At 38.7% G+C, this 16,573-nt stretch overlaps 1 protein-coding gene across 2 annotated transcripts in view; it reads right to left on the bottom strand.

The window, feature by feature from the left end:
* Window positions 1–5,739: 5,739 nt before the first annotated feature.
* The window catches only part of ZC4H2 (zinc finger C4H2-type containing), a 35,330-nt gene continuing 24,496 nt past the window's right edge, over window positions 5,740–16,573 (bottom strand). Inside the window, exons 2-5 of one of the 2 annotated variants that reach the window (XM_081276525.1) lie at window positions 11,112–11,283; window positions 9,415–9,587; window positions 8,282–8,444; window positions 5,740–7,183 (exon numbers count right to left, since the gene is read on the bottom strand). In XM_081276525.1, the coding sequence (XP_081132651.1) occupies window positions 7,070–7,183; window positions 8,282–8,444; window positions 9,415–9,587; window positions 11,112–11,283 (622 nt within the window). In that variant the 3' untranslated portion in view covers window positions 5,740–7,069. The remainder of the gene's footprint in view (window positions 7,184–8,281; window positions 8,445–9,414; window positions 9,588–11,111; window positions 11,284–16,573) is intronic. The other variant, XM_081276526.1, reaches the window with a different exon arrangement.

The raw sequence follows: 16,573 nt of genomic DNA, 5'->3' as shown, positions 1-16,573 counted from the left end.
CATTTGTGCAATCATACGTGTACCTAGGGTAATGATGACATCTCAAGCCACCACCCTTTTATCATTTATGTTAATATTATTAATTCTAGTGGGTGTGTATTGGCTTGCATAGTCTAGTTTTATTTACAAAAGTCAAATGTACTTATTAAAAATAAAAACAATTCAGGGATGGGGGTGTTAGCTTATTGGTAGAGCACTTGCCTCGAATGTACAAGGCCCTCATTTCCATTCCCCATACCACAAAAATTAATCAAATTAATAAAACCTAAACAATTTATAAGTTTAAAGTATAGTAAACATTTTTTCAGCTCCAATTTCTCCCACATACCACTTACCCAAATCCCACTGCCCACAGGGGGCCTCTGGGAGTAGTTGGCCATTCATTCCTCCAGGCCTTTCTTTGAAGGGAAGTTCCTGTCCCAGGATCAAGGGGCTCCCAGAGTTCTGTGGGGAATAACTGTCTCTCTCCATGCCTCAGCTAGGCCTCAGCTTCCCTACCTACAATAGCTAATCCAGAAAAATTCTTTATGGGGAGACTCCTTGGGAGAAGTACTTTGGCTCCTAGCAATTGATTATACTGTAGAAGTCACAGTTCCCAATTAGCAAAAGTACTTCTGCCATAACTATCTCATTTAAACCTCAGAGAAAACAAGAACATCACTTAGGAACTAGGAATGAATTCTAGAATTGGCAAGCCTGCATTCCTCCTCCTTAATGCTACAGGCCAGAAATGCTCTAATCCATGACTGTAACTCTGTCCCTTGTTGAACTTAAAGAGGAAGACTTTAGGTCTCAGTCTGGAATAAGCCTTCTCAGTCATCCTAGGCATAGTATTTCTTCTTTCCTTTTCCCCAGGAGCCTTTTTCTCCCTCCTGAATTTTAACTGAATCTGTCCCTCTCACACCATCCCTAATGCAATGCCTTAGTTCAAGCACTTTTGCCTTTTGCCTTGTCTATTACAGTAGGCACTCAGAGGATCAATCTTCCTCAGGTTCTCCCTCATGTCAATTATCCACATTGTTATGAGAAAATCTTCTGAAATAAACCAAACTCTTTTATTTTACATGAGTACTATGTGTTTTGTCTGATCTTTGACCTTTGATATTCACTGTTCCATTAGCCTGGAAAGTCATTTATTCTCTAGTACAACGTGTCCAATTTTCCCCCCAGTATTCAAGCTATTACCTCCTTGAATTTATCTCTAATTTCCCAGTCTTTCTGCCCACATTTGGAAAAAAAAACCCTTCATTGGAAGAATTTTGTATCATTCTCTGAAAACATCATTCTCTACCTGATAGAACAAAATGGTTGAGAAAAAAGATTCTGAAGTTTGGCAGACCTGAATTCAAATCCTAATCCCAACATTCATAAGGTGCAGGGTCAAAGAAACTACTTAAGCTATTTGAGCTTTAATTTCCTAAATAATTAAGATGGGAGATAATAAGAGTAATCCCTGTTCCCATAAATCTCTTGTGATGAGGAAATTTATGTAAAGTACTAGGCACATTGCAAGTGCTCAATAAATTCCAGCTGTTGTTATTCTCCTATTTGTTTATAGCCCAAGGAGGAGACATATCAGATATGGCAGTGATTATTGTCAAGGAGCTGTTGAAACCAGAGGATGGGGTGGTAGATAATCTCTCTTAGAGACTTTATTGTAAAATTCAAAGAGAGAAGAGCTGAGGAACCACATGGAACTTCAGGTAGCAAGCAAAAACACAATAATTCACAAAAGAGAATACAAAAGATGGCTATATCTAGAAATGGTGGCATATACCTGTAATTCTAGTGATTTGGGAGGGTAAGGCAGAAGGATCACAAGTTCAAGTCCAGCTGCAGCAACTTAAAGAAACCTTCAGCAATTTAGTGAAACCCTGTCTTGAAAAAAAAACATAAAAAGGGATGGGAGTGTTAGTCAGTGGTAAAGCATCCCTGGGTTCAATCTCCAGTAACAAAAAAGAGAGTAGGGGGTGTATTCCAGAAGGTACATCAGGATGTGGAATCAATATGAAGCATTGTGAGAAGCCAGGGAAAGGCAACAATACACAGTATTGTTAAAAAAGAATGATTTCTCTTCCCAGCCACTTACTGAACAGAGCGGCTTCCACTTAGTTACCAAGAAGGCCATGAACCTTTTAACAGATTTGGTGGCTAGAAGAAGCAGTCTCAAAATTTCCACAATCTTCAGGAATCCCAGCTATCAACTTTCCCTCTATGGGAGGCCCTACACAGAAACAGCCTAGTACCTATTGTACCTTCTAACTTTTTTGAACATTTGGAGTTCTAAGTAAACCTTTACCACCACCTCCATCATCATTATCATCATCTTTGGATTCTCAGAAAGCCAATCATCTTCTTCATAGCTACCATTTATTCAATTCTTTTCAGGTGCTATTCTAGGAACTTCCCATGTATTAGCTCATTTCATCCTCAAAACAATGTTATCAAGAAAGGACTTACTATTCCTGCTTCATGTGTTAAGAAATGGAGGCCCACAAGGATAAGTAACCAAAGGCATGTGGCCCTGAACTAATAGCCTTACTGGAGTTCACCCTGGGATATGTTGATCATTATAAAATATTATTAATTATTATGGGAAAGCTAAAGGCACAACAGAACAGGAAACTGGACTTTAAGAGCCAAACTGCTAAAATTACATAACTTTCCCTGTGGAGTGAGCTCTTACATTCAACATAATAGTAAGAACTCTCTGGCACCACAAAGCATTCCTACAATTCATTGCTCCTGGGTCAAGCTTCTGAAAAGAAGTTTCCAGACTAGATTATGATTCCCAGATTGGAAGGCAAAAATGGTAGTTGTGGATTTACTCTGAACTTACTGTGTGACCTTATGCAAGTAATTTCCCTTCTCTGGGCCTCATCTTTAAAAGGTAGATAATAATAAATATTCTACTAACAGTACAGTGTTGTCGATGTGAGTAAATGGGAATGTTGAAGAAGGTGTTTTAAGTGTCAAGTATATTATCAATATAAATGATGACTTTTCTTAGTCCTGCTCCCCTCCTATCCCTTTTATTTGCCCCCATCCTCTTTATCTCATTTCACTCTATTTTGTTCCTTTAACTCCCTTCTTTACTTTCCTATAATCAGGTTTTGGGCTTACCTGCAGTATTGCACCTAGGTAGGCAAAAAGGAACCCAGTTTAGGGGCAAACAGACTTGAGTCTGAACTGGCTTTCCCCATCCAAGTATTTTGCTGGGCAATTATTTGACCCTTTTTGAATCTGTTTTATCATCTGTAAAAAAATGAAGATTGTGATGATTGATATAGATTATTTATTGATTGGATTAAGGAGACTTTGGGGTGATCTGATGAGGATGTTTTCAGATATTATTGACATGTGGAACAGTAAACTGAGAGGGGTAGCCCCACCCTAAGTGTGGGGCAGTGCAGCTCAATGAACTGGGAGCATGGTAATAAGGAGAGCAGAGGAAGGAGAAGCAAGAGCACATGCAGATGCTGTTTTTGCTCTCAGATGGGTGCTTGGCTTGCTGCTTCAAACACCTTAAGACATCACACACCAGCTCCTTCATTCTTCCAAAATGGACTCTCACTGAATGACTCTCCAGGGAGTTTCCCAGGCATCCTCCAGTCCTAGAATTGGGCTGCATCATTGATCCCTTTTCTTCTGAGGCTCCAGTGTTTTGAACTGAACAGCTACTCTTTCCTCCAGCTCTCCAGTCTGCAGAAGGTCATTGTGGGACAATCCAGCTGCTGATACTTTAAGTCAATCTAGTAAATCACCTTTTATAATCATATATATACAGAACCTGTTGGTTCTTTTCCTCTAGAGAACCCTGAATAATATGGACACTGCATTACCTTCCTTGCAAAGTTGTAGGCAGAAAATGTGGTAGATTGCCTTCAAATGTAAAACTAATTCTTCCCATCTTTAACATGCATGCAGCTCCTTCCATTAAAAGGAGAAGTCTTTTCCCCCCCACTTTTCCCACCTCTTAAATCTGAGCTGGCCCTGTGACAGTTTGTTCAATATGGTACTATTGCAGTACTGTTGCTATATGACTTCTGGTTTTATGCCAAAAGAATTGCCTTGCAGCTTTGGGTTTCACCTTCTTAGAAGCCAGCTGCCTGGTGAAATGTGTCATTACTCTACTGGATAGAGAAGCCATATGGAGAAAGAAAGACCCTGAAGGATAAAAAACAAGAAAAGGAGGATAGGCTTCCAGCCTACAGCTATTCCAGCTGAGGGGCCAGATTACAGTATAGTCATCTAGGATCCTCTGGCCCCAGCCAAGCTGTCTGAAGAGTGCATGGAATAGAAGTTCATCACTCTCAGCCAATCCTGCTCAAAACATAGAGCCATAAGCAAATAAATGTTGGTTGTTTTAAGCCAGTACATTTTGGGGTACTTTGTTTCACAAAATATAAAATAAATGAGAGAGTAGTGCCCATCCAAGTGGTGCTCACCAAGGCCTATACTGGGTAAGATGTATCCTCCTTTACACAGATGAGTACCCTCCCTTTGCCCAGTGAGCCTGGGCTATCTAGAAAACAGGGATATGGCTGAACAAACCCTGAGGTGATGGAGTAATGTCAAGAAAGACAAATAATATTTATTTTGACTGCTCATCTGATCTACTTGATCTCAGAAGCACAGGGAATAAAAGGAAATTAACATTTATTGAGTACTTATTATATACCTGACATTGCTCATAACAGCCCTCTAAAGTGGGTGCTATCATTTTCCCTATTTCCAAATGAGGGCAATGAGGTACAGAGTGGTTTTTGTCAGTATTTAGGCTGTCTGGGAAGCATTGAGACAGTGTAATAATAGGGTAGTAAAAGAAACCCTTGGGAGCAATATTCACATAAGAGAAAAGACATGGGGATGAAATTGGAGATGCTAAACTGTGATGCAGTCATAATGAACCCCTCAGCAACCCCTTTGAGGATCTCTAAAGCTTGGATGCCCCTTAATTCTTCTTTATTGTGTCCCTATAGGGGATGGGGACTTTACACCCCTGCATCAGACACCAGATAGTTAATCCCTGATTTCAGGTTGAGTTGTTCCAATCATTTTCATCATCAAGTCATTCCCAAAAGGAGAAATGTTTAAAGAGAAAAAAAATGATCATGGAGAAGTAGAAAAAATAAGCACTGGAATCAGACAAATCTGGTTTCAAATCTTGAAATGTCCTCTTAATAGCTAAAGTTATTTAACATTTCTGGGGTTCAGTTTACTTTTTTGGAAAATTAAATAAGAATGCTTAGCTTAGGGGTTAGACTGGGGCTCAGTGGTAGAGCGTTCACCTGGCACATGTGAGGCTTTGGGTTCAATCCTCAGCACCACAGAAAAATAAAATAAAAATGTATATGTCCATCTATAACTAATATATATATATATATATATATGTATATACATATCTATGTATATAAATAATATATATACATATATATGTGTGTATGTATATATATATATATATATATATATATATATATATACCTAAAGAATACTTAGCATATAAAGTTGTTTTGAAAATTAAATACAACAGTTTGTTTAAAATACTTGGCATAGAGTAGGTGCTAAATAAATGGAAGTTGTTATAATAATTGGATAAATTATTGTGCAGTGATGTCTGGTTTTCTCATTTGTAAGCTGGAGTGAATAAAAGCATAGAGCTACCTAGAAGTATAAATGGTATTACATCTTCTGTATTATCCAGCACACAGTAGGCACTCAGTCAACCTTTACTCCAATGAACGAATGTTTATTTAAAAGAATTTGTACGACAACACTCTTACTTTCAAAGAGCAGAGGAAAGTTTTATATTATTAACACATACACTGTGGCAAGAAAACTACAGTTAAAGAAAGAAGGAAAAATATTCCCCCTCCATAGCCAGGGACTGAGACCCAAGGCTAAAACTTTTTTCAGTTAGCCAGCCCCCAGCTGCCTTCATTAAATCCAAGAGTGACTTAACAAGGAGACATAGCTTTGGTGGAGAGAAGAGCTGTTGGGGCTTGGGAGCTCAGTGCCATTTCTTTTAGGAAGAAAGGCCACCCAAACAGTCCATAGGAAAAGGGCGGATAGAAGCTGTCCTGAGCTGAGGCTGCTTTATGGAAGTGGACAGATCCAGGAGAGGGAGAGATGAATGGAAGGGAAGCCCTACCAATGTGCATGTGTAAAGTGATTGACACTCAATTGAATCTAAAACCACTCCTCTCCTCTCAATGAAACACCATCAAACTGGTGCCAGAGTAATAGTTTTGAACAGGAGCCAATCTAAATGTCAATCTGGGGTTCCTCAGCCTAAGGCAGCCTCTATAGCAGAGGCCTCAGCCCCAGGGTTTTAAGCAGTGAGTTAAGTAAGACTTATAGAGTAGGTATGGCTCCCTAAATTCACTGTGGCAAACGTCTACTGATTTTCAAAGACTGGAGGTATGGAGGAAAGACCCATAGATCTTAGGATACCCAGACATGGCCTGGTACCTGAGACATTTAGTATATATAAGTGAGTGGGACGAGCTATAGAATAACAGCTAGGCCTCACAAATGAATATATAAAGGAAGGCTTGTCCAATCTACCTCTAGGCCTTAAGGATGAGGGTAGGATATATGCATATAGCCTGTTAGGAAGCCCAGCAAGAAGACTGTTGTCCCTTCAAAACCTAAGGCAAAAAAGTACAGGGAAGAGAAAGACTGGAGCATTTTCCTGAAACAAAATACAGGCCTACCCCAGCCCTCAGAACCTACATCTCCTCAGATTCCAGGCCTCAGGCATATGAGACAGAGAATTACATCTGGGCTCCTTGCCCTCCCCTTAGCTCCAAATCAGGGCAGCAGTGTAAATGTGGGTGGGAGAGAAGGGATCATGAGACACAGTCATTAGCACCTCAACCACATCTCTTCCTAAACCAGAAATGCCAAGAGCAAAAAGAAATGAGTAAAGTGAGAGAGGGGTTGTGCTTTTGTCACATTAAATAGGAGACAGTGGGGGTGGGGAAAGGTGTTTTCACATCAGGACATCTATCACTCTGGCCAAAGGAAGGGGTTATGATCAGCACAGCTTCACATGTTTTCCCCCTCTTCATTCATCCTGCTTTCGCTTAGGCTTTTTGGGGTTTCGGGACCGACTCTTGGCTTTGCACAGAGGGCATATAGGTGCATTCCGGTGAATTTGCTGATGACATGACAAGCAGGCCTGGTGAGGGAGCACAGGACAAAGAAAATTAGTGGTCAGATTTTTCTAGGCTTTGGCTCAGACTTCTAATACCCAGAGGCCCAGAAAGCAATCATGATTTCCCATCAGAAGATAATAGTAATCATTAAGATCCAAGTAGAGATCAGTGTTCTTAGAGACAATAGAAGATGAGAGTGAAGGATTAGAGTGATCAGATTAAAAGGGATGCTGAAAAAATGTCTGCAAAATGTGGAAATGATGCAAAATGAGGACTACATGTTCATTCAGCATTATACTAGAACACTGTTAACAGGTCCGTTCAAGGATTATTTAATTTCCTAGATTAGGATTTAGCAAAATTTTTCGGTAAAGGCCAGATCATTAAATATTTTAGACTTTTTTCATTATATGGTCTCAGTTAAAACAAAAACTCAACTGTTTTACATTAAAGAAACTATAGACAATACATAAAAAAATGTGTGCCCATAAATCATTTAAAAAAGCAGGTAGCAGTTCAGATTTGGACCATAGGCTATAGTTTGCTGGCCTATACTCTAGGAAAATGTTTCTTTGGTTGACTGTTTACTGTTGATCAGATTCTGAGATGTTACCCTGATAAACTGCAAATGGTTTTTGCCCAATAGAGATGCAAATTAGTCTTTTCAAAAGAAAAGGTAACCATAAAGATCACAGATTTATTTCCCTGTAGAATATGAACCAGTTCTGTATCTAACTTGGCAAATTTATGTCAGCATCCCTTTCTTTTGTTGATTATATAAATATATGTTTTTCAAATGCTCTTGGAAGCTGTTTTGTAATTCTGTTGGCTCCCACATTTAATGACACATGCTCACTATATATTTGTGTAAAAGTTATACTTCTAAATTTAGAAAGTTGTACTTCAGCAAAAGCCTGAAAACCTCCCTGCATTCTGTTCCCTCTGAGATGAGGAACAACAAACCAGTGGGGCCAACAGAACAACTCTTTGTGTGTGTGCCAAGCAAAGGCTGCTTAAGAAAGACCCAAAATAAATTAGACCAAAGTTCCAGACTCAGCATTCCATGTCCTTCCATAGGAAGATATTTTGCATCCTCCAAAACCCCTCTCTAGCTCACTCACCTTCATAGGTGGAGGCTGTTGCCTGAAGGTAGCCGTCTGCCGAGTGTCCTGCTTCCTAGCCACTTGAAGTTGTTGGGCAGCAGCAGCTGCAGCAGCTAGGGACTCAGGGATGGGGGGCTCCTGAGGCTCTGTCTGCCATTCTGCTTTCTGCTTCTCAAAGTAACTTTGGAGATGAGAAACATTGGCTGGATCATTCTGAAAGCAAGGAGAACCTTGCCCCTCCTAAATACTCCATGGCACAGAACCAAGAGTTGGACTGTGGCTTATTCTAGAAAGTTCCTGTACCTTCCTTTGCATAAAGGTATTTTCCCTGGGTACCAGGCTTATTGTCTGTTAGGAATGGTAACCCTTCTGCTACTTGGCTCTGACAGACTCAGATGATAAAGAAATCTCAGGGATAGCAAGGTCATTAAAGAACATTTACTTCTATTCTCCATCCCATGATCATTTTCAGTATTCTTATTAAGTGTCCCCAGGTCTATGTGTATGGACTTGTAAGAATAGGAAGCTCACAACTTCCACAGACAATCTGCTCTACGTTTATGCTTCCTTTGACTGGGCTGAACTCTGTCTCCCTTTAAGGCAAGCCTACTTCTCCAAATCTTAGATTTTGAGATGAAGTCCCCAAGCTAGTCCCTGGACCAGGAAAATTAAGCCTTTTGTGTTTTCAAAGATTTATGAACACCCCTTCTAAACCCTGACTTAGAAAGTAACCCCTTAAGAGTCATAGAAAAGTCCTGTATTGTCAGGCTGGGGTTGTGGCTCAGTGGTAGAGCTGCTTGCCTAGCACGTGTGAGGCCCTAGGTTCGATCCTCAGCACCACATAAAAATAAATAAATAAAATAAAGGTACCTGTGTACACCTACAACTAAAAAAATAAAATATTAAAAAAAAGAAAAGTCCTGTATTGTCAAAATCACACAAACAATTTTAAAAGTCATCTAGTAATTCTAGTCTAATCATCCTTCTTCAGGTGTAAGAGCCCACCACAGAGACTTGTTCAAAATCATAAAATGAATCGGCCACTGACAAACCCAAGCTCAGTATCCTGACTTTCAGGCCAGATTTTTGTGCCTATGTGATTGTGTATGTTCTTATGTGCTATGTTATAGGGACAAGGGCAGGCAGCTTACTCCAAGGAGAGCTTCTCCTCCTCTTCACACAAGTCAGGGAGCCTCTGCAGGCCCAGAGTCATGCGTAGGGCATCCACATGCTCCTTCAGTGGCTTATATTCATCATGCAGGCGCCGGGTAGACTCTAGCAGCTTGTTTAGGTCATTCTCAGATTGTTTGATAGTGTTTTCCATCTGCAAAGCAGAACAGGATAGGCACAGAGAAAAAAATACCAAATTCTCACAGACACTTTAAAACTGAGTGGATACTAGCACAGACTCTAGAGCCAGTCACATACTTTCTACAATGAATGATCAAGCCTCAGTTTCTTCATCTCTATGATGGTGATAGTTTAATAGTGAACATGTCATGTAATCTTGGTGAAGATTCAATGGTCAAATTCATACAAAGCACTCAACACAGGGGCTAGAAGAACAAAGGCTCAATAAATGATAGTTATTGCTCAAACATATCATTTCAGAGCTGGATGGCTTTAGAATCTATTTTAGTTCAACTTACCACCATTTTGCAGGTCAGAGAACTGAGCCTTAGAGAGAAGAATGGACTTCTCTTAGGGAAATACTTCTTAAGACAAAGTCTACATAAAATTTCGGGGCTTCTGTCTCTAAGACCAATGCTCTTTCTCTAGAAAAGTCTCTAGATCAATGGTTTTCAAAAAATGTTGTTGCCAGATCATTAGCATTAGTATAATTCAGAAACTCATGAATGCAAATTCTCAGGCTGCAACATAAATATATGGAACTAGAAACTATGGGGTAGAGTTCAACAATATGTGTTTTAACAGGCCCTCCAGGTGACTCTGATGCTCAAGACTGAGATCCACTGTTCTAGATTTGCAGACCCTCTCAGGAAAATATCTTATTCATTTCACTGGCTCTGTATCCTTGATTAGCTGGCAGAAAAACTGTCAATTCCTCATGAGATCCAGAATCCTGTGATCTTTGACACAGAAAATTCCAAGTGCCTACCTCATTTATATTTCTTTTAAGATCTAAGGCCTGACAGCAGGAGGAAATAAGTATTGCTACATAAATGTGTTTCCAAAAAGCAGAAATTTAGCTCCTTCAAATGTCAACTTTTAAAAAGTAATTATTGTCATAGGCTCTAAGAATTGCAAAGGACCTTATAGATCAGTACCTCCAACTTTCTTCCTAGTGAAGGAATCATCAGTACACCATCCCTAATTCTGCATGAATAATTTCAAAAGAGAGAGAAGCGTATCACTTTAGTAGTTAACTTTCCAATTTCCAAAGAGTCTCCAGGGAAGACACTATTATGAGGGAGCCCCACCTTAGTAGGCAGACAAACTTTATTTGGTCTGGTTGGAAGCTTTGGAGCACCTGGAGCTGTACTCCAGAGGCAGGTGACTACTGTACTTTTTAAAAAGGATAGGTATTAACTCTTAAGACTCTCAAAACAAGAGCACATCAGAGCTGAAAGAGCCTTTGGAGATTATGGAGTTCTTCCCATAGTGCAGAGAAAAATTGAGACAGAGAGATGAGACTTGTCCAGTAACAGAGTCAGTCAATAACAAACCCTGTACTCATCTCAAAAATCATGGATTCTTCCACCTCATCATAGCCTGATGATTGTTCCCCCAGAGTGGCCACAGCCATATCTAAAAAGAGGCCACAATAATCACTAATACCTCTTCCTTAATGGGCCCAGATGTAGGCTCCAGGCAGCCAACCACATACCACATTGATGTCAGCATGGATCAGTCTGAGTTCCTCCACATGAGCCATCTTCTCCTGTAACAGGAGGTCCATCTCCTGCTTATATTCTTTCAGGTGCCTCTCCTCTGATTCAAGTGCCTCAAACTCAGCCTTCAAACGGGCCTTGATCTTTTCCATCTGCAGGGTCTTGTTTCTGAAATCCCCCCAAAGCATTAAATAAGCCATCAAAAGAAGGAAGGAAAATGGAGATGGAGGACAGATTTAGGTCCTGAGGCAGGGCTTTCTTTCTAAGTCATCTTTCCAAATGTCCCTCTCTCCATGAAGAACCAACCGCAAGCCACCCCACCCCCAATGCAGGATATGCTTTCTTTCAAAATAAAAGCTCAGTGGGTTTCAAACATGGTTAGTTTGTTCCCTTGGGGTACTTGCAAACATGAGTCAGGTTTTGAATATTAGCTAGATTCAAGAGAGAACAGTACTGTTATTTAGGGGATATGGGCCAGAAATGCTAAATAACTTCTCAATGCACAGGAAAATCCCACACCACAAAACTCCCACCCAAGGTGCTAACAGTGACCTCTTGAGAAACCATAGAGATGGACAACAGTGGGAGGACAACAACTTTTCCAATAAACTTTCTGCAGTGATGGAAATGTTTTGTATCTGTAATTTCCAATATGGTAGCCCTATGCACACATGGCTGTTGAATACTTGAAATGTGGCTAGTGTAACTGAGCAACTGAGTTCTGTATTTTTTTTTAAATTTCAATGAACTGAACTATTTAAACAATCACATATGACTAATGTCTCTCAAACATCAGAAGCACACCCATCAATTTTAGAAGAGAATCATTGTGGGTCACTTCTCTCTAAAAAAAAAAAAAAGTAAAAAAGAAAGACAAGGAAAGAAAAAACCAAAATCTGGTTATGGTTGCTAAATCTCAATTGTATACCCTCTGGCTCAATCCCATACCTGGAAGTTTATCCTAAGGAAGTAATTCAAACAAGCAAAAAGTTAATACATTGAGATGTGTTTTCTGGCCTATCAGCAAAATTGGAATATGGTAGTCATCACACTACCCTAAGGTTACAATTTCAAAATAAATTTTCACGTGATTAAACAAGAAAAGAAACTGGAAAGATGTAGTTTCAAGGGAATTTCAAATCATTTGAAGCCTGCTTACATGAGAGGGCTTCACATTTTGAAAGGAGGACCAACTAAGCCATGTTGTTATCCTCCCACTGGCCTCCTATTCCCTGGTTCTCAGGACCTGCCTAGCCATTAGCCATTTACACATATTTGGCATCTCTTCTGCCTCAATAGCTGGCTTTCACCTCTGTTCCAGAGTATCTCATGGATACTCCAGCACCATGCCATGGCCTCAGGCCTCTGATGTCAGCCAGCTTCTGTCTGCAGTCCCTTTCTCCTTTTTCAGCACTGCCTGAGTCTCTTGTCTCCTTCAACAAGTGCCCCTCAAGTACACAGAACCACACAAAGAATAGTGTTAGGTACATAGAATAATGGGAGTTTTTCTTTCTATGCTCCATTTTTTTCTTTTTGTGTTATTATTTTGTTTTTACTTTAGAAAGGAATATTATCCCATTTGTAGAGAAGAAAATTGAGGTTCAGAATAGTAACTTGTCTAGGACCACACAGTTACTAAATTGTGTGTTGGAATTTGAATGTAGGGCTCTCTGACATCAAAATCTACATACAACTCACTTCTACACACTGACTTTGACTGAGGGTACCAGGCTGAAGTGCATAAACATACCAAGGGTTTTTGGTATAACTGCTCAACTGTCTTGCAGAAGATTGTTACTGATTTGTATTGGTTAATCATTTATTTATTTAGATCCTCTCCTATCTAATTTTGCTTACTCCTACCCCATTTTTATAGATGGAAAACTGATATTCAGACTTGTATCATTTCTTACCCGAATTCATATAGCCAACAAAGACAGTGTTGGGCCAATAACCTATTTCTGCAGGCAGAGTCATATTGTGACAGGAGACTCAAACCTGGGTATAAATACCTGTTCTGCCTTTGACAAGCTATTTGCTATTGGACATTAACAACAACTATGATTAAAGCTTAACTATTTAGCATTACTTACTATGTACCAACACTAGAAAGTTTATGTGTATATTCATTAACCAAATATTTATTGAACGCCTATCATATGACAGGCACTGTACTAGTTGCTAGGAATTGAGCACAGAACAGAACAATATATGAACCAGGAGCTTCATCTAATGAGGAAAATCAACCCTGAACATATGGTTATATGTAAAACCATATGAAGAATAATAGGGAAGAGATGAACAATGTAATAGAAGAACACAACAAAGAGGACTAACACAGTCTGAGGGATACTGTAGAGTCAAGGATGCAGTCAGGAAAAGGTTCCCTGAGAACCCAAGGATGTGATATCTAAACTAAGTCCTGAAGAATGGAATACATGCTGACACAGTGGAGAGTAATCCAGACAGAGAGAATGGCATGAACAGTAGTAGCCCTAGAGCAGAAAAATATGACACATTAAAAAAAAAAAAAACTAAACAAAGACCAGTATGGCACGATTATGTACTGCAAAAAGAAGAGGGACCTAGATGAAACTGTGGAGAATGGCACAGGTCAAAACACAGCTTAGAAACTGGGATGAATTAGGCCTTTGTTCCTCAGAGGTAGAGGGATCTTAGAATTTTAAACAGCAGCAAAGTGACATTATCTAATCATCATACCTTGCTTCTCTCAGCCTTGACTTCCTCACTAATAACACCTACATTACAGATTATGTGGAGAGGATTACATGAGCTAACACATGTAAATTTCCCAAATACATTATGTAGCACACAGTAGGCAGGCAATAAATGCTAATACCCTTGTCTCCCCATTCTGCCCAACTCTTCTGCCATGGTTATCTTCTTCACCACAGTGATTTGGAATTTGTTATAAAGACCTTACAGCGCATAGAGTGTGTTTGTGTGTATGTGTGTGTATACACATGCACATGAATGTAGGTACATGTACCAGTATGATTATTTAGCTATATTACTAATTACTAAGATCAAAATAGCAATCATTAGCATAAGCAACCTTATAATGTCAATACAAAGATATTTTATGGAGCCAACCCAAGCCTTCCTAATTTATAATTAATTCAATTAAAATGGCAACAAATGTGGGTAGATGTTTGTTGAAGTCGATAATGTCAAATTGTAAAACTCATTAAGTTGAAGAAGTTCCCCTCCATTCCTAGTTCTCCAAAACATTTTATCATAAATATGAGCAGAATTCTCTTGTGTTTTTTTTAAATTTTCCTTGATTTAATGTTGAAAGTCCTATCAAATGACTTTTTTTTTTTTTCTGGTTGTATACAAAATATTCACACCAATTCGTGTCTTCATACATGTACTTTGGATAATAATCATCATCACGTTCCACCATCATTTCTAACCCCCTGCCCCCTTCCTTTCCCTCTAACCCCTCTGCCCTATCTAGAGTTCATCTATTCCTCCCACACTCCCTCTCCCTACCCCAGTATGAATCAGACTCCTTATATCAAAGAAAACATTCAGCATTTGGTTTTTGGGGATTGGCTAACTTCACTTAGCATTATCTTCTCTAACTCCATCCATTTACCTGCAAATGCCATGATTTTATTCTCTTTTATTGCTGAGTAATATTCCATTGTGTATATATACCACTTTTTTTTTAAATCCATGCAACTATTGAAGGGCATCTAGGTTGGTGTCACAGTTTAGCTATTGTGAATTGTGCTGGTCTTGAGTGTTTTAATTTCATCAATTGACATGATAATGCAAATTTCCTTCTTTAACCCTGGTACCATAAGTGACACTGATTTTTGAATAAATAACTGGTTTTGCATCTCTAGAATGAACCCAAGTTTTTAACAATGTAAAATTATTTCTATACATTGTTAATTATATTTACTAATATTTTGATAAATATATTTGCATCTATATTCATTATGGATATGAAACTGTAACTTTCTTTTCTTAGACTGTTTTTGCCTGGAGTTGATATCAGGGTAATAAGAACTTTAGAAGATGAAATGGAAAGTTTTCTTTACACTGCTAATTTCTGGAAGAGACTGTGAAACATTGGTGTTAATTCTTTTTAAAATGTTTGGAAGGATTCTCCAGTGAAACCATCTGGACCCAGAGATTCCATTTTTGAGAGTTGTTAAATTACATATTGAATTTCCTAAATAGTTACATAGGGTTATTCAAATTATTATTTAATTTTATTGTGCTTCACAGAAATTACATTTTTTAAAACAAATTGAAGGTTTTTGGGAACCCTGCATCAAGCAAGCTTATTGGCATAAGTTTTTAAAATAGCATATGCTCACTTCTGAATGTCTCTGTGTCACATTTTCATATTTTTTGCAGCATTTCAAAGGTTTTTATTATTATTATATGTTTTATGGTGATTTGTGACCAGGAATCATTGTAATTGTTTTGGGGTGCCACAAACTACAGAAATAAAAGATGGCAAACTTAATCAATAAATGTTGTATATTTCTGATTGCTCCACCAACCAGTTATTTTCCCATCTCTCTCTTCCTATTCCCTGAGCTATAACAATACTGAAATTTGGCCAATTAATATATCTATGATCCTACAAGGCCTTCTAAATGATCAAGTGAAAGGAAGTGTCAAATATCTCTAACTTTTAAATACAAAGCTAGAAATGATTAAACCAAGATAGGACAATGTTAGGCCTCTGTGACAAATGGTTATCCAAGTTGAAAATACAAAGGAAGTTTTTTTTTTTTAAAGAGAGAGAGAGAGAGAGAGAGAGAATTTTTAATATTTATTTTTTAGTTCTCGGCGGATACAACATCTTTGTTGGTATGTGGTGCTGAGGATCGAACCCGGGCCGCACGCATGCCAGGCGAGCGCGCTACCGCTTGAGCCACATCCCCAGCCCACAAAGGAAGTTTTTGAAGGATATTTCAACTGCTACTCCAGTGGACCACATAACTGATAAACAAAAAAGGTGAAACTGACTTCCTGATGATATGGAGAAAATTTTAGTGGTATGGTTAGCCAATTGAACTAATCACAACATTTCCTTAAGTCAAAGCCTAATTCAAAGCAAATTTCTAACTCTTTTCAGTTCTCTGAAGTCTGAGAAAGATAAGAAGTTGCAGAAGAAAAATATGAATCTAGCAGAAGTGGGTTCATGAGGTTTAAAGAAAGAAGTCATTTCCATAAAAACAGTGTGAGACAAATAATCAAGTGTCAATGTAGAAGTTACACAAGTAATTCATGAGATTAAAGAAAACTGATAAAAGGGGCAATATTTCCGTGTAAATGAAATAGACTTTACTTAAAAAGAAAACACCTTTTAAAACTTGATAGCTAGAGGGAAGTCAATGTCCATTTCAAAGAACAGTTTAACTCTTGCTATGGACTAATGCAGCTAGAACTCTAAGTGAAAATCAATACT

This window comes from Spermophilus citellus (assembly GCF_964194105.1).
Source record: "Spermophilus citellus genome assembly, chromosome: X".
Taxonomy (NCBI): Eukaryota; Metazoa; Chordata; class Mammalia; order Rodentia; family Sciuridae; genus Spermophilus; species Spermophilus citellus.
Note: the sequence above shows the minus strand (reverse complement) of the source record. Positions and strands in the feature narration are given on the sequence as shown.